Source organism: Tigriopus californicus, chromosome 3, assembly GCF_007210705.1.
Source record: "Tigriopus californicus strain San Diego chromosome 3, Tcal_SD_v2.1, whole genome shotgun sequence".
Classification (NCBI taxonomy): domain Eukaryota; kingdom Metazoa; phylum Arthropoda; class Copepoda; order Harpacticoida; family Harpacticidae; genus Tigriopus; species Tigriopus californicus.
The window spans coordinates 3366339-3389010 of NC_081442.1; the positions used below are offsets into that span (position 1 = coordinate 3366339).

Here is a 22672-nt window from a genome sequence, read left to right on the forward strand (position 1 = left end):
CAAACACCACGAACACTACACGTGCACAGCAACCAAGGAGCAACAGAGGAAGTCACACCTTGGTTCGAAATTCCTGGGAGATAAGAACGAGAGCAAACTAAATGCGTCTGTTCTCAGCGAGCTCCAAAACAGGAATGGATTTGATTTTGGATTCCAAATATATTTGTTCTTGCAATATTTTCCACAACATTTTTTAAACTGAAAAATACTGACCTGCTAGTTGGTTTTAAATCAGACTTTTAGATCAGTCTTGTAAGATCCATCAACTCCAAAATGGTGGTATATCAGTTATTGCATTACATAAGGGATTTAAAAGAATTAGAGAGCATTCAGTTAGTGTAACTGGGGATTAAATTCCCATGTCTAAAATCAATAATGCCATATGTTCCATTGTTTCTTTAATCTTCAGGAACCTGTTCAGATTTGAATGAAGATGTGAACGCAAAAATTGGATAAAAGCTTCATATTTTATTTAAAATGTGCTTGTTCCGTGCACAATCGAGTACATCATCCTGATATGATATCAGATATATGATCCTGATATGGATGAATGAAGTACTGGATGAACGATAGTTCACGGAACGGTTTTATTGAAATGTTTGTAAGAAGTGTATATTAACATCATGTGAAAACCACGGAAATCGTTGAACTGTCCATCGTGTAATCTGTTTGGCGGTCAGATGTCGACCAAATGACAATCCAATGCTCGCATAGACGTCGTATTCATCGTAAGTCTCGGAAAGTAGTGAGATTTAAATACACTCTCGAGGAATCGATTCTCAGAAATTGATCAGACGTAATCGCGAAAATCTTCGGTCACAAAAAAAGATATTCCCGTGATTATTTTGAGAGGAGGAAGAGAATCTGAAAAAGCAATATTATCCTCGATGATTGTTGTTACCGAAATATCGGCCCCTGACGGCAAAAGACGACCGAATCCTTCCTGGATATCCCTTTGGGACGTAGTTCCGGCCCAATGTCAACCCTTTGCCGTTCAGACCCAGTGGTGGTCAGATTTGGCCCACATGCCATACCTTACAGACGAGGCAGACATGATCCATTGTCGGCAATCCGGGAAACCCCTTGATGGCAAATGTGACTGGCCTGACGAAAGGAGGTAAACCATGGACATTGGTATGTGAAAATCCCTGTTGCAGTCAGATGTCGTTCAAGTGCGACAATTTACAGAAGAAGCCTCCACCGTCCGCCATGAGCCCTGAGACAACCTGTTTAGCCCCCATGAGGAAGAGGCGGAAGTCAACATTGTACGGGTAAGTTAAATCAACGAACAATCACGTTGGAAGATCCGAAGTTAAAAGACCTCTCCGATCGTGAAGCTCTACTCGTTGGGAGAACAAAGGACAATTTTGTTAGGGTGCTGGGAGGTCAGTCGATCCATTTTGCATAAGGATAATGAATGTTAACGATTGGAGTCGGGAGCCAGGAAGCCATGCAGAGCCAAGAGGGCCTGGGGAATTGCATATTAAACATCAGTGAGCCAGCATAGACAAGATGAAAAGTCTCTGAAGCGGAGTACAGGTGCAACTTCTGTGTTATACTCCGCCAATTCGATTCTGGACCTTCAATCCAATCAAATCGACATCATCGCCGTGGATTTCCATTGGACGCACGAATCACCCTCATCAAAAAGTAGGATCAAACCATTTTCTGTCCATGTATGTTTTCCCTCTTCCATGGCCAAGCAATTACCCCCTCTTTGCACGACAGCTGATTGGTAGAGTGTCATTAACGTGTAGAGCAATGAGGGAAGCTCACAACTTTTTCATCACTAGAGTTCGCGAGAGGGCTTCGCCGGAAACAACAATTAAAGATCCCTCACCATTGACATCATTGATCACGGTTCTACCTTGGGAATCGAGTACTAGTGATAGATAAGGAATTGCAATGGATTCCGAGTGGGCCCAAATGAGTATTGTGCAAGTGCGAACTGAACTTGTCAAGATGGGGGCCAAAGCATCTGGCCGCAAAGGTGAGTTGATCATTCGTCTTCGAGATTATTTCCGAAATTCGAACTTTCAGGGTCCGCCTATTTCTTTGCCGGAAGAGCAACCCATGCCTAATTGGCCTCACTTTGGCTCTCGATCAGTGACCTTACACCCTTGGAATTGCCTCCCCAAAGTACTGCATGAACATGTTAAACAGTACGTCGTGACAAGACAAGTAATGGACAAAAGGAGTTCTTGTGATCACAGTGCTTTGAAGCGAGGGAAAAAGATGGATGATTCCGTTCAAGCTCTTAGCTTTTTGAAAACTCCTTCATTTCGCCAGAGACAATCCCAGTGAATAAAACAAGTTCAGAAGTTCTTGTCCCACAATATCAAGATCAAAGCTCTGGCGAAGTACTAAACTCGGCCTGTGAATGCCCTGCTGGAAATAGACTGTCGACCACTTGCAAACATGTCGTATAGGTGCTTCTCCAGCTTGTCAAATTTGCGTCCGGAGGTGAGCTTGGAGTCCGGAAAAGCTGTACTGACAAGCTTGAGACTTTCAAGCGACCAACAAAAGCTCATCAAGGTTCTCCACTTTAAAAGAATCATGATGCGAAATTCTCTCAATTTGGAGAGTGAAGACGATGAAGACCCAAGATTGGAGATTGATTGAAAGCAACCCAATTTTACAAGTGAGGTCCGAAATACGACGACAAACTGTTGTTCCCAATTTTCAAGAGACATTACCCTCAGTTACTCATACGTAATAGCAAATTTTCAAGCGGCAGTGGACGATCACCATTACCTTGCAAAAAGATTTTCTGAATATTAGATTCGAGACAAGATCAAAGTTACAACAGAAAAAGCTGATGTTGTCGCAATCTGCGTGTCGGTGGAGCTATCGTTGGAAATCCTGATCAACTGGTGCACCCCGTGCCGGCCGGTCAGCCCTGTTCATCTTAACCACGTACTTAACATGAATAAAACCTTATCCTTCTCCGACATCAGTCGAACAAGGAACACCGAAGAACATACACCGTTGTAAGTTGTCTCCTATTTCTTAGACTTAGAATTATTGTCGTCGTGTTTATCAGGTTCAAATCAGAACGTCCCATAGCTACGGTAGGTCTACCCCGCATTACGACAGATGTCATTGAATGTACAGTAGAACACGAGACCAGGCCAAATCAAAAGAGTGGTTTGTTCATAGGCAATGGCGCTTGACAACAAGCCATTTGGGCGTAATTTGCCACGTATCAGACACAAGGTCACAGGATAAGTTTTGCGAATCCATGTTCAAAAGAAGGAACCTCTCTGTGGCAACCGTCGTGCATTGAAAAACTTCTGAAAGTGTTGCAGTAAGGACATTTGTGGAAGACACGGGAAAAATCGTGCGAGATGCTGACCTCGTAGTTGACCTCGCCGTACCATTTCTGGCTGCTTCTCCTGATGGCTCTGTTGAAAATGAGGAGTCGCTCTTGGAAGTAAAGTGTCCGTTCAAGATCCGTGAAAAAATACCCAGCATCAATAATTTAGATTTTCTTCACCTGGACTCCAATAGAAAGGTATGACTGAGGCAAACTCACAGATACTACTTTCAAGTTTAAGGACAGCTTGCAATTGCGAAGAAGATGCTGTGTTATTTTGTCGTTGGTTCATTTCGAGGTATTCTTGTTCTCGAAATTCCTTATGACGAACATTTCTTCCACACTTTAATGTTGCCAAAGTTCTGAATACCACGATGGGCCATAATAGAATCATGGTGTTGAAATAAAACATTGGAGGAAACTATTTTTGATGGCTCCAAAATTTGTCGATCAGATGCCGAGCCTCGGCAATGATACACTTTGGGGGACATAAAGGGAAGGAGGGAGCGCTAGTTGCAGTAGTAGCTTTTTAGCACGTGTGGACAATTGCCTCAACAAGCCTACTCTGCGGCACGGTTAGATGGAAGCTCAGCATAGATGGGCCAAGAAATAGAAATATTAACGAGACACGGCTAATGAGTTTAGTATCCAGAGAAGCCCTTTGTCTTCGAACGTAAGTGATGGCTACAAAGAAAAAAAGTATGAACAATATATGTTAACTGACTCAAGACTGTGAGATTTATACTCAAACTCCCAAAGAAGAACTCAAAATCACCGTTTTGCATATTGTCTGTTGCATGTCACCACCTATCATGGAATGAGATCACAATTTATAAGTCAATTTGAGTTAGAAAATCACTTTGCTGTAACCATTCCATTTGTCAAAGAGTTTCACAACAAAAAATAGTTCTGACATTTGCAAAGTTTCTGGTTTCCGAATTCCGGACATTTTTCAGTCTGAGATTGATGATTAATACGTCGTAATCCTTTGACCATTGCTGAATTGCCAGTTTGTTAATCTTAATCCAACATGTGCCCACCACTGTGGTTGTCGCTCGTTGTCCACGGTCCCACAGTGGTCTGCGCGCATTTTTCCTTCCTGCTATCCATTTGCAGTCCTTGTCGACCCCACCTCCTCCTCTTCACAAAGTAGCTTACTGCTGCTTCCGTGTGTCCACTAAAGTGTAGTTTAACCGCATAAACGATTGAATCACTGATTTCGATGGCCGAAGTTGGAAGAACACGAAGTTTAACCAAGTTTTGATAATCCTTCCAGCACATTGTCGAGAAATGCCAAACAGGCAACCAACCATCTGATCATGGTGTCAAGCTTTGTCCTGATCAGAGTTAGGAAGAGCTCATTTCTTGGTGTCAATTTCTTTGCTTGGTGTCGGAGTCTTGTAGCGGCAAATTCTCAACTTCAATTTATCATCATAATTGTATGGAATACACCCTGATTCAAGCAATTGGAAAAAGAAGGAAAAATCAAGTTGTATTTTTTTTTGGCCCGTCACCCAGGTATTCGACCGTCCCCAATTGCGCGGGAAATTTGAATATATGACTATAACTTAAAACAGATATAACATAAATTTGGGCAGCCCTGCTCTTGTTGTTCAAACTTGCCACCAGATGAAGATGGAACGCAGAGCAATTTTTGAGGCTGAATAGGGAGTTGAGGCCTCTATAGGAGTGCTAGTGGGTGAGTGCGACCATCAAGGCTTTTTGAAGCAGAACTCTGTTTCACTGACTTTGACTATGATTCCTGGCCAAATTGACTTATATAACACTGCCAGATAAAGAGCAATGTTCGACTTTTGATCCTTGATCTAAAATGGGTTATTCACGGCATTAGAATAGGCCTTTGTCATGTTCTTTGTGTGGACCAGGGCCCGTCTTGTTTGAATAGAAACACTCTGCCTTGATCCCCCGCCACTTCTAGCTTGGTCTGAATTAAAAAATTATTGTGCCAGCATTCAAGCCTTTAGTAATGATTCATAAGACCTTAGAGGAGACAATATGAGTGTTTCACATGAATTCATGAATTCATCAATTTCCCTCCTCCTAATACTTGACCAGCTGACTGATTTGATTATTTGCCCACAAGTAACTTAAGCTTTTTGATTTGATCTGCCACCGCCCAAAAATTTCCTTCTGGATTTCCTTCTAGACGTTTTTTATTTCTCTTGTCAATCAAAAGATCTAAACAACCCATTCTTTGAATCAACAATCATCTTTCATAAGCGTCTTCATGGCAAAAATACACTCCATTTTACCCCAGTAACCTTGAAAACCTCAGATGCAGATAGGTCCGCGCGGAGGAGGGCAGCAACGGCTTCCTAATTTAGCATATGCCGTTTTTACAATCAGGTTTTTGAAGTTTTTTTTTTTATCATTTACTTTCCGTCTACCCCACATCTGTCCATATATTTTTTTGTTTTGTCTCGCTAACTCATGTATTTCCGGATGTAGAATAAAATAATTAACTAGTGTTGTTCTTTATGACGCACCGGGTATATAGAGAGACAGAGGTAGGACGGCAACATAGTAGCTAGGAGGCTGCCCACTACTATCAGCTGTGACGTCACTCCACGCCTCAAGCAATGGTGCGTCTAAACGACAAATAATTAGCCATTTCACTAATGGTGCGTCTACACGAGAAACATTCTGTCACAAAGTTTGCCTACCAATTTCGGAAATGTTTGGTCAGTTCATCACTGAGCCGTCTACACGAAAAAACTACCCAGTCGAAACAGTGTGACAAATATTTTGATCCAAGTTCTATTAGTGGAAAGTTGTGTTCCTTGGCACCAAAGTCATGATGCCTGTAAAGGTCTACCTACACTCTTGTTGTATTCTAGTCACCGATATCAATTTACATTTACCATTCATTACTCATGCTCCCACCATCATACTCGCCATAGACATTTTCCCTTTTTATAAATACCTCCACAAACGAACAATAAACATCCAGTCAACAGCCACCATCCGGTAATCATACAACTCTCATGGCATTGCAGTCTTCATTTACATTGACAATTATCTGATATTAGGCCGTTCCAAAACATAATGTGAAAAGAAGAGAGAATTCCAGATCAACGTGGCAGAAATCTGGTTGGATCGAAAATCGGAAAAAGCTATGGCACCAACGCAAAAAGGATTTGATCTTGGCATCACCATTAATCTAAAGGAGCAAAAAAAATCTTTTCTGACGACAAAATCAGCGATGTTCAGACACTCATCCAATTTGTTATTAGCCAACCTTTGATTCACATATGGGAAATAGCGAAGGTCTTGTGGTGGTCTCGTGATGTCGGGGCTTTTGGCTTTTGGGCCAATCCTTCACCTGTTATGCAGGACAGGCTACCTTTGCCTGTAGGAAGCAACATCGTGGGACTGCAGAGTCGATCCCACGCCCTTACTCTCTGAGCTATTGTTCCTACAACAAGAACTGGAGAGACTGAATGGGTTTCCTATGATTAGACAGGAATTTCAAATTCCAACCGCCATGAAAATCATGTTATCCGATGCAAGCGCCCTATGCTATGCCGTCATTGACCTCCTATGTTCAAAAAAATTGCTTCACCAACCCCAGTCCACAGACCATATAATGACTAGACCTCGCATATCGCGAGGAAAGATGCGAACACTTGCCTTCATCAGCTGGTACATAAATTTTGGTGTACAGTGACTCATACTTTTTCATCCGCCAGCGTGGCCAGATTCAGAGTGAGCTTGTCACTGATAGCGTTCGTTGAAGGCCCAGCGATTGTAGGTCGTTACTACTGATCAGGCAGTCACCCTCCTCTTTTTTGGTGTACAGAGTTGTTGACTTTAAATCCACTTTCCTCTGCACTGAGGTCGGGCCAATGCGACATCTAGTCGTTATATGATCTGTGCCCTAGTCAGGTCCTTGTGGGAGGAAAGAGACTGGACGAGTATTTACGACCTCAGAAAAGCTCCGCAGCTCCACGTTCCGAGAATTGGTGGAGCTCTATGATTTTTACATTAGATCTAGTCATCGATTAAAAGGGCAATCCCTCATTCATTTCACCAATAATAAAGGTGTCACGTACATCATGTAAAAAGGATCACCTATTCAGGACCTGCAAAGCATGGCAATTGGGATTTACAAACCTGTAAAATGCACACCATCAAGCTCCAGGTAGTCTGGCTAGCTCGTCTGGACCCGCGTTTACAACTTATAGACAAATGGTCATAAGCTTTTGACATAGAGTCCTAGAGTTGCTCTGGAACAGAATTTCCCCATCTTTACCTTTGACTTATTTGCATCAGAAGAAAACGCCAAAACCTCGATATTAGGCTCAATTTGGAGGAGAAAGGAGAGAGAATATGTTTGCTTGGCCACGCCTCTAATGAAGCCACATCAAACAGTCAAAAAATTGTTAAGGAAGGGTACGACGACTAAACCTTTGCACCAATTGGATGTTGAAAATTAATGTCTCCGTATTAGTGGCAAATCAATATTAAGGAACCGATCCACACCCTCGTCGTTACTGGCATCGTTGGATAGATTATAGACGGAAGATGGGCCAATGGCTTTAACGCCAAGGTGAGAAGTCCACCAGAACCAACATCCAATGGAAAATGGCTTGTGACTTTCAACATACTGTCGGGGTGTAAAACGTTGACGTTCATAGATTGGTCAATGAATTGGCTTTACTAGATGACGGAAACCAGAAGCTGACCGGAGAGAAGGTAAAAGTTGGACTCTACTAGTCGTTTTTCAGTTACAAAATTAATGATAGATGGAGATGCGCCCTTTTTTCAAGAAAGGAAACCGAAAAAACACGAATCCCTCAATGGATCCTTCATAACGGCATTTAATTCATCCACAATAGGAAGACAATAATCTCCACATTCGTCAATTATTCTATCAATGCGGTATGCGATCCACAATTCTGACATTGGTTAGATATCACTATCATGTCAAATGGAGATGGGAAGCCACAGGAACGGAAGAAGAGACTCGGGAGATCAATTTATAGGAGCCGACGTGGGTTGTCAGCGCCAAATTCGTCCTCTATTTAGTGGAGAAACAACGCTGATTCTGCAAAGAGCACATGAAACAGATTTGGTTGTTTTGGGTGCAGGAAAATTCTCTCTACAAGCCCATTTTCTCTGAGTGTTGGATTTCTGGCCAACACTTTTGTGCTCCGCAATGGTCCTTTTGGAGGATCATCAGCAGAGGCCATTCTAACTCCATCAGTGATNTGTGTTGGGATGGCCCTGAGATCCCTGTGTTGAGAAGGCCCCGAGATCCCTGTATTGGGAAGGACCCATGACCTCTTGAGATGGATCCGGGACCTCTTGAGATGGATTGGTAACCCTTGTGGGACGGCCCGAGATCACTGTGTTGAGAGGGCCCCGAGATCCCTGTGTTGGGACGGCCCTGAGATCACTGTGTAGGGACGGCCCCGAGGTCCTTGTGTTGGGACAGCCCCCAAGATCTTTGTGTTGGGACGGCACGGAGATCCCTGGGTTGGGATATATATTTTATATATTTTTTGTTTTGTCTCGCTAACTCATGTATTTCCGGATGTAGAATAATAAAATTAACTAGTGTTGTTCTTTATGACGCACCGGGTATATAGAGAGACAGAGGTAGGACGGCAACATAGTAGCTAGGAGGCTGCCCACTACTATCAGCTGTGACGTCACTCCACGCCTCAAGCAATGGTGCGTCTAAACGACAAATAATTAGCCATTTCACTAATGGTGCGTCTACACGAGAAGCTTTCTGTCGAAACAGTTTGACAAATATTTTGATCCAAGTTATATTAGTGGAAAGTTGTGTTCCTTGGCACCAAAATCATGATGCCTGTAAAGGTCTACCTACACTCTTGTTGTATTCTAATCACCGATATCAATTTACATTTACCATTACTCATGCTCCCACCATCATACTCGCCATAGACATTTTCCCTTATCATAAATACCTCCACAAACGGTCAATAAATATCTAGTCAACAGCCACCATCCGGCAATCATACAATACACTGTAGCCAAAAAAGCTTATTCCATTGTTTACTTTACATAAAGGAAGCCTAATTAGCCTAATTTCTGTTTGTAAACAGATTTTTGGCTCACCAAAAGATTTTGGGTTGGCTAACACAAATCAAAGAATTGATAATATGGTCAGTGAGTGTTTAAGGATGAAGTATCAATTCCTTAAGTCAATGTAAGTATGGGTTTATTTCACTATAATATTCAAACAAACATAAATGTTTTGGCTAGTTTCATTGTTCTCCAAAAAGTTTTCACTTTTCCACAAGGAACATCATTGTCACATTGGAGCCACTTTTCCACAAGGAACATCATTTGGGATAGTAGCCACTTTGTTGGGTGGGAGCATCAATATTGGAACGGATTCCAAATTGAACCCCAAACCCGCGGGGAGAACTCCGTCCACGATAGTTGTTGTCCTCTATAGTCATCCACGACTCTACTTGCTGATCACTGATGGAGTTAGAATGGCCTCTGCTGATGATCCTCCAAAAGGACCATAGCGGAGCACAAAAGTGTTGGCCAGAAATCCAACACTCAGAGAAAATGGATTAAGAAATAGACATTTGATACTACCTGAATGGATTGTAGGTAAGGAATGTCACGGTCGCCATGTATTGCTCGAATCAAGTTCAACGAGAACAAGACACGAGACTTTGTGAAACTTAAGACTAGCTAAGAAATGAATAGTGTTGACATGGAGAGAGTAAGTCGTAGACTCCTGTGTATTCTAGAGGAGCATAGTATTGTGTACAGAGAAGAGGATGGTTGCGCTTAGTGAGCCCATCCCATGTCTGTCGCAACTTGTCGTGACTTTCAGAGTCCCTTTTGTTGCATCATGCTTTTACTTGGCTTTCTTCATGGCGATGCTTTGGTTCGTATACAGGCCTACCTGGTGTGAATTTCCAATCTCCCAATCGAAGCCGGCCCTGCCAGGAACTTGTGATAAATGAAGGTGAAGTGGAGTCACCCTGACTATCTCGAACGAGAAACACGTGCACAAAAGATCTCTTACGAATCTAAAATATTTTCCATTCTTTTAGGCTGCCTAGCACCCTCAATGAGTTCTCAAGCCCGCGGCCCAGGTGGAGGACGGCCCCCCGCCCCCCTGGGATCAAGGGCCAAGAAGAAACGAGACCGGGATCAAACTGCTCCCTCCGGGTTGACACCCGAAGAAAAAATGTCCAACCCAGCCATGATGGGCTTTGGCTAGGTAACAAAATAAGTGCTTGTGTTACTTTAACTAGTGGCACAAGTCCCCAAAACGTCGAGCCTACGGGTGAGACGCAACCAATGGAGCCGGCCGGATGCTCGGTGCCGCCAGGCATGGGGCAGGAAAGGGCGGCTTCAAACCGTTCCCCCAATAATCCCCCGTCCTCGCCTTATCGTGAGGGAGGGCAATATCTCTCTGAATCAGAATGCATTTCAGAACTCAATGGCTCTGGAAGCATTCATCTTTCAGACAAAGAGGAACTCGCCGACCTGTCTGAGGAAGAAGAGACCAAAACCGGTGACAAGTTTGCCAAGCTAACGGTCAACAACCCAAAAACCAACCCACAATCATATGTATTGGTGGCTTCCAAAGTCCGTGGACATGAGGTCATCTATGTCCATCTTGGTCAAAAAGAGAGATCTCCCCTGGGCCGGGAGCTATTCTACAAACTCTGGGACAAGCTCCAGGAGGGCGTGGTGGAACTTCTCCTTAAAGGCGAGACACCTCCCACCAACGTGCTTTGTCATAGCTGGTCCCAGCAAAGAGTCCTCATTGCTGTGGGTGATGAGGAAACTTCAAAAGCAATCATCCAACTGATTGCCCAGATGAGTATAAAACAACTCAAATTTCGTGCCTGGAAACGAGGCGAATTTGGAGAGGGTAGGCTTGTAACAGCGTTCTTTGCTGGCAATAGCTTGAAACTGTGGGGTGGAGATAAGCTTTTGAAGCTTCTTAAATCTCAAAACAAACTACTCGGCAATCACGTTGGAGTCAAAACCACCGACACAGATAAAGGTCGAAAAATGATCTTCTTTGCAGACCCCATCTTATGGAAAGATCTCAAAGGCAGAGCGACACCGCTGGCTCAACACAAAGTCGTCTTACGGTTAGGACTCGCCCAGTACGTGTTCCACCTGAGCCAGAAATCCAATGTGAACGCTGCTCCGGAGGACACTCCTTCCCTGGAAAGGGAGGAGAAGAAATCCGAGACAGGGGAACCATCTGGAGGCGACGACCGATGTGAGGCGGTCACCGCAAGAAAGGCCCATGTTCTGGCGGATGCTCCCGTTTTGGTAGAAGTGGGAGACGAGACGGAAGCGGTAAGCGCAACCGCTGAAATTCCTGCCTCTGAAGAAGGGGGAGAACAAGCTGGATCAGACTGGAAAGTGGTGGCCATCTCTCGGAGGAAGTCGCCACTGGAACAAGGAAGCTCATCCAAACTATCCAAGGGACAAAGCTAAGTTTTTGTGAACTAATATAGTATCATGACTACCCCAACTTATGATGATAAATGCCAGACCTTCTGGCAACTGAACCTACAAAAATGCAAGCTTGCAACCAGCAACATTGAGGTTGAATTGTCTGACTCTAAATGCCCCAATCTGCCAATCTTGCTTTTACAAGAGCCCTACACGTTTAACGGAAAAAAGAAGTTAGACATCCCTAACTACAAAGCTTACATTTCAGAAACCAATCACCGAGCACTAATTGGTGTGCCAAAAAATATATTGTGCCATCAAATTCTGGACCTTTCAAGTCGGGACCTGGTGACCTGCTGCATCAAACATGACCCATTTTCGCACATTATTGCGTCATCTTACCTGGATATCTTGGATAAAGAGGTGATAAATGAACATATGGTAAAGCTGACGGCCTATGCAGAAGCACAAGGCCTGCCGCTAATAATTGGCTTAGACTCAAATGCTCACTCTGAGCTCTGGGGCTGTGACTCGGCCAATGCCAGGGGTGAAAAAATTGAAAACTGGATTTTCCGATATGATTTGAGCATTCAGAATGTCGCAAATCATCCCACCTTTGTCTCAAGCCGAGCAAAGTCAATCATAGACGTTACTATAACAAATAGGTTCCTGATCCTTGATCTGACCAAATGGTGCGTGAACCCAAATGATCAATTTAGTGACCATAAAAGAATTGAATTTAAATACAAAAAAGCAGGAAATAAAGACAAGAAACTTCAAACATGCCAACTGGTCCAAATTCACGCAGACTCTAGAGCTTACAAGCAGGAAAATCAACCCAATAAAAGTATGGGATAAATATTACCTAGACCAAGAAGCGCTGAGCCTTCAAAAAAGAATCTTAAACGCTCTTGGCGTTGTGTGTCCCATAGTTGTTCTGAGAAATTTGAACAAAAGAACCCAACCTAAATGGTGGACAGATGAAATAAGGAAACTCCGAGTAGAATGTCGTAGATCTGCGAGAAGGAAATATCAAAACTCTAACGAAGCTAATCAAATTGACTACAAAATGAAACGTAAGCTTCTTCAAAGGGAGATTCGTTCGTCCAAAAGAAGGACCTGTAAAAAGTTTTGCAACTCAATAGAGGGGCCTAATAGCATGGCAAATCTTAAGAAATGCCTTGAAGGTAAATCCTCTCAAAAATTAGAAATTATTACAAAAGCTGACAAAACTTTGACCAAACATGGAAATGAAGTGGCAAATGTAATGTTCAGTGCACACTTTCCGGGCTCAAAAAAAACAGAAAGTCACCAGAAATTATAATATCCGTCCACCTGAATAGAACGACCAAATCATTCTAAATCACTCCGAGGTTAGCTTCATAACCCCTTCCAAGGTCAAAGACGTTTTTAAGGTATTTCATCCCGATAAATCGTCCGGCCCCGATGGAATCAAACCAATAGTTCTACACCATTTAGATGATATCACAATCAATCACATTGTCAAACTATACAAGCTGTGCCTGCTCCTGGGCCATGTTCCAGAAGTGTGGTGTAAAACAAAAGTAATTTTTCTTCCCAAACATGGCAAGGACAATTATCAAAACCCAAGGTCATTTCGACCAATCAGCCTGAGCTCTTTCCTCCAAAAAGGGCTTGAAAAGCTCATTTTATGGCAACTGGAGGACAAGCACTTGCTTGAGAATACGCTCTATGAACGGCAGCATGCCTTTCGAAAGCAAAAGAGCACAGACTCGGCCCTTTCTGAGGTCTGTGATAAAATTGAATCTGGCATACTTCAAGGACAATACACACTGGGTATTTGTTCTTAGACATTCAGGGTGCCTTTGACAATATAGATGTAAGTTCAATCATAAACAGCATGAGGGAAAAGAATTTTCTCCCTGCAATTGTGCATGGTACGGGTACTACCTCAAAAACAAGACGGCGACGACACAAATTCAGGGAGAGGAGTTTGTAAGATTCCTCACAAGGGGGACTCCGCAGGGTGGTGTGCTCTCGCCACTGTCGTGGAATCTTCCATTCGACTCGATACTACGAAAACTTAACAAAGGCCCAGTACTTTCTGTAGGTTTTGCAGACGACGCCTGCCTCCTCATTACAGGAGCTGACCCAGAATCTATGGTAGATCTAATGCAAGATCATATAGACAAAATCATTAAATGGGGCTCTGTAAATGGCCTAAGTTTCAATGCCCAAAAAACGACTGCCATCGTGTTCCCCAACAAACGGAAATTTACGAACAAAAGGATCTACATCTATGGAGAGAAAATACCTTATTCCCAAGAAGTAAAGCATCTAGGTCTAACTTTTGATTCCAAACTAAAATGGAACAAACATGTTCAAACCAAGGTTGTAAAATGTAAAAAACTAATGTATGCTCTGAAAAAGGCAGTAGGCAAAAATTGGGGGCCGAATCCCAAAACACTCCGGTGGGCCTTCACCGGCTTGGTGAGGCCCATCCTAACTTATGGATGCCACATTTGGGGCACAAATTTGAATTCAATAAAAATTGAACAACTAAACAGGCTGAACAGACTTGCATGTCTGAATTTAGCTCCAGTCCACCGCTCAACGCCGAGCCTGGCCCTAGAAATAATTTTTCAGTTGCAACCACTCCACCTTAAAATTCAAGAACTAGCTCTGAACACAATAATAAGGATTAAGAACCAAATCAAACCATGCTGGGAAGGACTAGGCTCCATTAAAAGGAAAGGACACCTAAAGTTCTGGGGAAACACCCTGGAAAAAATGGGAATATGCATGATGCCAAGTCAAGATATTACTCCAATCAGAAATTGGCAGACTAAATACAAAGTTATTTATGACACCCAACAAGGGCTGGATGGTTTGGAAAAACATGGTGTAATCTATTGTTACACTGATGGCTCAAAAATTAAAGACAGGGCTGGATTCGGCCTAGTCATTTTTCGAAACAACAAAACACTGCACCAAGACTCAGAATATTTGGGCGAAATGGCCACAGTTTTCCAAGCTGAGGTTCTTGCTCTTGAGCGGGCCTGTTTATGGCTTCTCAGGCAAAGGAATCAAAGAATTATAATTAAAAGTGACAGCGCGTCAGCCATTCAAGCTATCCACGGGAAGTTGATCACTTCCCAGAGCGTGCTCAAAGTAAGGCAACTACTAGACCGACTTAGCAAGAAAAACAAAGTGACAATTCAATGGATCAAAGCCCACTATGGGCTGAAAGGCAACGAATTGGCAGATAATTTGGCGAAAAAAGGGGCCTCACAAATCCGGTTTGGCCCTGAACCGTTTCTTCCAGTCTCACGAAATGTCTACAAAGAAGCAATCAAGAAAAGTATCAGTAAAGAATGGTCAACATATTGGAGTAATTCACCCTCATGTAGGCAAACTAAAATATTTATCCCCCAAACTAAATTTGAAAAAATCACTAAAACCTTAGGGACTATCCCTAGGACAGAATTAGGCAAATGCATACAATTTATAACAGGTCACTGCAATTTACAACGACACCGACATATCTTAAACGACACAAACGACCCAAGCTGCCGACTGTGCAATGAGAACGACGAGACTCCCTGGCATTTATTAGCTGAATGCCCAGGGTTAATAACTAGACGTTGGACAAGTTTCCAACATCCGACTCTGCCACAAATGCCCAAATGGTCACTAAAGCAGCTCCTCGGATTCCTGAAGGAATCTATCATATGGGAGTTGCTGGATCTATGGTGGCAAGAGTAAAAAATGACTAAGGAGCGGGAATATCTCTTAATTGGGACACCCTTTATCAGAACGCAGTTATCAATCTGCTGCCTGACTCCTAACAAACGAAGGTGAAGTGGAACCAGATGGTCGCGCGAAATAAACCATAACTGTACCATATCACCAGAGACTTTAGTTCGCCCAGAGGTCATCAGAAATATGACAATGGGAGGAGGGGAGGGACCCCATCATCATGATTTTACGGTAAGGGTACAGAGAGTAGCAATCCGGACCTCACTCTATTGTGAAAGAAAACGCATGAATATGGTTTTCTTGGGGGCTATGTCGTAGTGGTAATGTCTGTGATGGGAGCTATCCAAAGATCTACGTAGTGAGTATTAATTGGTGCCTAAGCCAGACGGCACTAGCCTCTTCAGCCTGCCTAGCCAATGGGGGTTTTGGCGCCAACTTTCCGGAACAAGCTCGAGAACACAGTTTTGTCTATAAATAAAGCTCACTCTATCGCACAATTAATAAGTCGTAAAGATACCCTCAACCTCGTACGTTGTCTTTATTGAACTACCTATCAGGTAAAACCTCTAAAAAACTCGCCTCAAGCTTGAGCGTTTACTTTACTTTGGGATTTGGTGGCTCCTCCAAGTCCAAGATTGTAGCGCGTGTAAGTGATGCACAAAGGAAAAGCCTAACTTTGTGCACATAACTCTTAGAAAGTCTATATTAAAAATCACAGCATCAAAAACCAGCTGATCCACCCCGGAGTTTCCGTTGGTCTCCCCCATTCAATCCAGGCATTTTACATCTCTTCATTCCCCTCATTTGGAGAATTCAATCATAAGACACTGGAGAACCGCTTTGGAGGCTGTCTTTTATGGTTTGATTGCCTGATAGGAATGTTGTCCAAAACTGGGTTGCAAAGATTCGATTCTTTCCGGTGATGGACAGATGAGTTCTTGGTACTGATGGGAAAAGGGCAAGTAGCAAGTCATCATAGACACCCAAGTTCTACTTGTTTACAAGCAAAGCTTGGCCAAGTACTAGAACTTGGGCAAGCTTAACCCAAGCAGGGATACGCTGCTAACGTAGCGAGCCCAGATGGTTAGCTCAGGAAAACCGCAAAATGGGGATTGTTTGTTCGTAGTTAAAAGTCAGATTGCCAGAAGCAAACCAAGCAGTGAACCAAAGCCACGTTGCTGCGTCACTGTTGGTGCACTTTATTGCTTTTCCTGTATAAGTCGATTTAATTTGCCCTGGTATAAAATTTCTTTCATAAGTTTGGCCACACCATTTTCCCCTCAAGTGTCTGTGTACAAACCCAAGTTGGGGCAAGTTCCTACTTGGGCAAGTTAAGCACCGGACTACTTGCCCTGTCGGTGCTTGCTTCACATCAGTAGTTCTTGGTCCTAAATGGCTGGAGACATTGGCGATTTCTGTGACGACTAGTTTTGCTCCCATCAACTTGAATATCGTAGGATCTACCCCCCTTGCAAAACTTCGGTGAATGGTTGTCGTGGATGAGCGCGAGAATCGTACCATAAGTTTCGACGTTGATGAATTTGTCCCCTTTTGTCATCTAAGTTGATGTTCATAAACTTGAGGGTATGCGGTAAATCTGTTGTTGGAAGGGCGGTGCGGAGGATTCTTTCGAACATTCGATATGCATGAGACACGCCATCGGCTTTTGGTGTATTCCCGAAAGTAAGGAATGCTTGCTCGAGGTCAGAAATCTGGTAAAGACGATTAAGGATTAATTTTATGGATCGTACTGTCCGCTCCGCTGGAGCATTTGATTGCCGGTGATACGGAGAAGATTGTGACCAACAAATATTCCATTTATCTAAGAATTTTTGAAAACAGAGCGCCGCAAACTGTGTCGGATCGTACAAGAGTAGCCACCCCAGACTGGCTGAAAATAGTCAAGCAAGCTTTTGATACTTGTTCAGCTGGAGGATCTTGGTACCATGAATGCACGAAGGGATATCCAGAGTGGTGTGTTCTCCGCTGTCTCGATAAATGAAGTGTACACTCATCAAGATCCACAACATGACTGACTGGACTTGGCATCCAGCCACTTTATTTATACTGTATCTACATAAATCACACTACACCTCCCCCGCGATACAGCTGTATACATAGCTAGCTTCTCCACGACAGCTAGTCTAACATGAAACCAGCGAAGTGCTCGAATTATTGCTCATATGCCCTGATTAGGGTTATAACCGGAAGACTTAAGATAGGTCTAAGAAATTGAAGCCCATGTACTAGGTGCTCTCCATCATCCAAGGCATGCAATCAAAAAATTGTTCGAGCTTCCTTTGTCAGGGCCTCAAATACTCATCAATCAATTGACTAAGGATACAAATCGCTAGCTACCTCTACTCTCCATGGTTTCAGATCAATCTTGGTTGTCTGGCTTATACCTGGGCCAATCTTCAAGGCTAACTATCCTGCAAAATGTGGTCAATATTCTAGTCTAGTGGGCATCTTTCAAACGATGCTGATCTCTACTCTTAGAGTCTAACACCTGATTCTTGCCAAATCAAAGATGAACTTCGGTTACAGTTCCATCTACTTTATTCAATTGCTCTACATGAAAATGACACTCTGCCAATCAGCTGTCTTGCTCAGGTAATGAAAGAGGGGGTAATTGCTTGGCCATGGAAGAGGGAAAACATGCATGGACAAAAAATGGTTTGATTCTACTTTTTGATGAGGGTGATTCTTGCGTCCAACGGAGACCCACGGCGATGACGTCGGTTTGATTGGATTGAAGGTCCATAATCGAATTGACGGAGTATAACTCAGAAGATGCACCTGCACTCAGCTTCAGAGACTTTCCAACTCATCTATGCTGGCTCACTGATGTATGCCATGCACTTCCACAGGTCCTCTTGACTCTGCACGGCTTCTTGGATCTCGACTCCAATCGTTGACTTTCACTGCTCTGATTTCAAAATAGATCGACTCGACTTCCTGCACGTTTAGCAATATTGTCCTTTATTCAATTGACAGCAAAAGAGCTTCATGTTGGGAGTTGCTATCACTTTCAATGTTCAATGGTCACTTTGTTCTCCTTGAGAACCAAAATGTGACTTGTCTCCTCAAGCTACAAATTGTGACTTCTTTGGAGAGGTTAAAAAAAAACTGACTTCTCTCCTCAAGAATGAAAATGTGACTGTGGTTTTGGTTAAATTTCCCATACCACGTTGACTTCCGCCTCTTCCTCATGGAGGCTAAACCGGTTGTTCCAGGGCCCTTGGTGCACGGTGACGGCTTCTTCTGTCAACTGTTGCACCTGAACGACATCTGACCGCAACAGGGATTTTCTCATACCAATGCCCAGGGTTGACCTCCTTTCGTCCGGCCAGTCACATTGGCCATCAAGGGGTTGGTTTTTTGGATTGTCGACAATGAATTATGTCTGCCTCTTCTGTAAGGTGTGGCATGTGGGCCACATCTCAGCAACACTGGGTCTGAGCGGCAAAGGGTTGACATTGGGCCGGAACTAGGTCCTAATGGGATATCCAGGAAGGATTTGGTCCCCTTTTGCCGTCTGGGCCCGACATTTTTGTACCATTGATTCTTGAGGATGAGACTGCTTTTTCAGATTGGTGACCGAGTTTTTTCGCGATTACATCTAATCAATTTATAAGAATCAATTCCTCGAGAGTGTCTTTAAACCTCACAGCTTTCCGAGACTTATGATGGATTACGACGTTGCTGCGAGCATTGGGCTGGCATTTGGTTGACATCTGACCAACAACCGGACTACACGATGGGCAATCCAATGAGTTAATGATTTTCACAAGATGATAACATACATTTTCTTACACATTTTGATAAACACCGTTCCGTGAACTATCATTTATTCCATACCTCATTTATCCATATCCTATTAGGATGACGTATTTGATAATACATGGAACATCCATCTCTACCCATTTTGAAAAGGATTATCACTCAGACACTGTCACTGTGCTAACAGAAAATACGTGTCTTCTCTGCAGGCGAGTTGAACGGCGAATGGCCGGTCGTAGTATCCCGTTTAGAGTAGGATTACCACGCATGACCCCAGCAGCCTTGTCAGCACCTTTCAATGGACGTGGGAATCTCCGATTTTGCCGATATACTTTTCCTGTTGCCTCACACATCACATGGTATGAGACACTAAGACACTAGAGATTGTGCCATGGGTGTCCCATGCATTGCTTACCAGGTGCTGCGCCAGCACTTTGGTACCCACCGTGAGAATGCTCAGATCGTGAGCTGATCTATCATTGGCATTCTGTTTGTGCAGACGGGGTGCGCTTCCCACGGTTTTGAATTCATCTTGGTCAAACCTTTGCACTGGGAGGCCCGGTAAAAGTGTGCGCTGTCGAAGGCCCAAGAATGCTATCGCCGGGTTGAACCCGTCCTCTTTTGGAGTGTTGCAATGTTCCAGTCAGGCTTTCGTAAAAGTTCTCCCCGTCATCTTTGCACTTGCCAAGCTTTGATCGCGGCTTCTGCCAAGCCATGGGAGCGAGGATTGTAGGGGCTGGAAAGCTCATACACAATGTTCCGTTCAAGGCAAAATTCTGTGAACTTCTCTCGGAAGTGAGGACCTCCGTCTGATTGGATGACTCGAGGAAACCCCCAATTGCAAAACCGTTGGAGTCAACATTTTGGATTTCAACCAAAAAAATCTTAAAAAGTTACAATACGTTACGTCATGGACGAAAGGCCAACAACGCAACCTCCAGTGTGTGAAATCTGCCTAGCTGTCATCTCAGAGTTCATTTTTTAACGACCATAACCGACAGACATGGTACCGCTTATCAGAAATTGTGCAAGCCCTTTATTCCAAGGGAGAATCCGTTCAAGAAATTCTTGTGAACTCATCGCTAGGTATGTATTACTCGCTTTTGATGTGAATATTACGTTCTAGGAATGAATTTACTTCTTCAATTGGAACATATTTCGAAATAGGTGTGCGAACGTTAGTAAATCTACACGCTCAACTGAATCTTGCCAAAGAACTCCAGATGTTTGACCTCACTTCATCAACTCTTTACTCCAGTCTGTCCAAGACTCCGGTTGACTTCACAAACTTGATGCAAAGATCAACCTTAGATGATCGCGTTCGCAGTCTGTTCCAGTGCCCCTCCGAGATTTCAAATCTTCTGAAGTTGGAGCAATGGCTGCCAGAAGATTTGGCCCAGTTTTACATCAAACAAATCGTGTGTTCTAAAGAACAAGCTATTAACGTGTGTGAAGACACCCTTCGGCAGTCAGATTCTTCCCTTTGGTTCAGGATAGTCCCTCTAAATCGAATTTGGCATTCTGGCATTGATAATACCTCTTTCAAACCAAATGATGAAGCCTTTGACACAGTCATGAAGGGGAGTGAGGACCTCGTAAAACGTGTTGCTAAAAGCCACTTGCGAGACGTTGACGAGGTCACTCATGACGATAAATGGAAGATTGAGCTTCAACTTCATTAAACATAAAAACAGTTTCGTTTCTCTGTTACGCACTCTGGAACTTGTGAGGGACCACCCTAATTTGTACATCAAAAAGCCGTGAATGTCTCGAGGAATTCCTTTCATTGATTTGAATTGCTCCTCTCAAAGATTTTAAATAAATGCTGGTTCTTTAGTCTCTTCTGTGTAAGTATTAGTCTTAACAGATCGCTTCTCCACCATAACCTGTTCCTCAGTTTGGGTTCCCATATCGGTTTTAATTGGTTCAGCATAAGCATAAGCCAAAACTACCTCGGTCATTTCAAGGCCAGGGTTCTCGAAAGACAAAACTTGGTTGCGGTCTAACACTTCAGGGTGGTGAGTATTAGCTATTGTTGGCGATTGCCTTGGCATTGGATTTGATTCAATGGAGATGGGGTCCGGTTCACTTGAGGCGACGGCACAAGACGCATTTTCGTGCCAACAAAGTCCTTTCTTTTGCTCTCTCCATTTACGGCGCTCAAAACGACCCTGATCGTCTTGTATTGGCTTACTTTTGGGAAGATAATGTCTAGGCATGTAGGATGAACTTTCGGGATTGTCGCTTTTACAAGCCCCATAAAACGGAGCAGAACATATTCGAGCATCTAAAAGAGAAATGCCAATCGTAAAAACATATAATCGAAATGGCTATAGCTTTACGAACTCTTACCATTTCCCGGAACCTACTTTGATTTTTTCGGTCCTTCCCGTTTCAGTGCCTGAATCCATATCTTGCACTGAGTCTTGTTAGTCGGGAATCGGAAAAATTTAATACCCCTTGGTCCATCTTTCTTCTGGTTGTGGTTACACCCTACAACTGATCAATAATGTCCCCCTTGAGTGGCTGGCATTTTCACTTTTACTTGATCGCCTTACATTAGGACCTGAAAGTGACCTCCCAGACAAATTTGTTTATATATTTGGCAGGGTGTGACGTCATCATGCAGCTGTTCCTTAAAGGACCGTTTACTTCCCAGTGTAGGGGGATGGAGCGTGTAGCTTTCCCCAATGTGAGGGATTGAGCGTGGAGGTAGTGGGCCAAGTTGGGCCGACCTCATGACCCCTTGGGATGGATCCACGACCCCTTGGGGGCAGTTGGGTTGGGTTGGCCCTGTGTTGGGACGGCCCTGAGATCTCTGTGTTGGGAGGGCCCCGAGATCCCTGTGTAAGGACGGCCCCGAGATCCCTGTGTTGGGATGGCCCTGAGATTCCTGTGTTGAGAAGATCCCGAGATCCCTCTTGAGATGGATCCCTGACCCCTGTGGGATGGAACCGTGCCCCTTGTGGGATGGACTCGTGACCCCTTTTGGGATGGACCCGTGACCCCTTGTGGGTCAGCCCCGAGATCCCTGTGTTGGAACGGCCCCAAGATCCCTGTGTTGGAACGGCCCAAGATCCCTGTGTAGTGACGGCACTGACATCCCTGGGTTGGGACGGCCCGAGATCACTGTGTAGGGACGGCCCCGAGATCCCTGGGTTGGGACGGCCAGAGATCACTGTGTAGGGACGGCCCCAAGATCCTTGTGTTGGGACGGCCCGAGATCCCTGTGTAGGGACGGCCCTGAGATCCCTGTGTTGAGAAGGCCCAGAGATCCCTGTATTGGGATGGACCCGTGACCCCTTGTGGGAAGGACCCATGACCTCTTGAGATGGATCCGTGACCTCTTGAGATGGATAGGTGACCCTTGTGGGACGGCCTGAGATCAATGTGTTG

General features: G+C 43.9%; 1 protein-coding gene and 1 long non-coding RNA gene across 4 annotated transcripts in view; both read left to right on the top strand.

The window, feature by feature from the left end:
* The first annotated feature begins 839 nt into the window (after nucleotides 1-839).
* LOC131878114 (uncharacterized) lies at nucleotides 840-2841 on the top strand. The gene is made up of 3 exons (XR_009372954.1): nucleotides 840-1117; nucleotides 1189-1271; nucleotides 1338-2841. It is a non-coding gene; the product is annotated as an uncharacterized LOC131878114 (long non-coding RNA).
* A 7122-nt stretch (nucleotides 2842-9963) lies between these two features.
* Nucleotides 9964-22672, top strand: part of LOC131877855 (uncharacterized) — a 15370-nt gene continuing 2661 nt past the window's right edge. Inside the window, exons 1-3 of one of the 3 annotated variants that reach the window (XM_059223670.1) lie at nucleotides 10309-12175; nucleotides 19486-20362; nucleotides 20444-21116. In XM_059223670.1, the coding sequence (XP_059079653.1) occupies nucleotides 10634-11794 (1161 nt within the window). In that variant the 5' untranslated portion in view covers nucleotides 10309-10633 and the 3' untranslated portion in view covers nucleotides 11795-12175; nucleotides 19486-20362; nucleotides 20444-21116. The other 2 variants (XM_059223671.1, XM_059223669.1) reach the window with 2 other exon arrangements.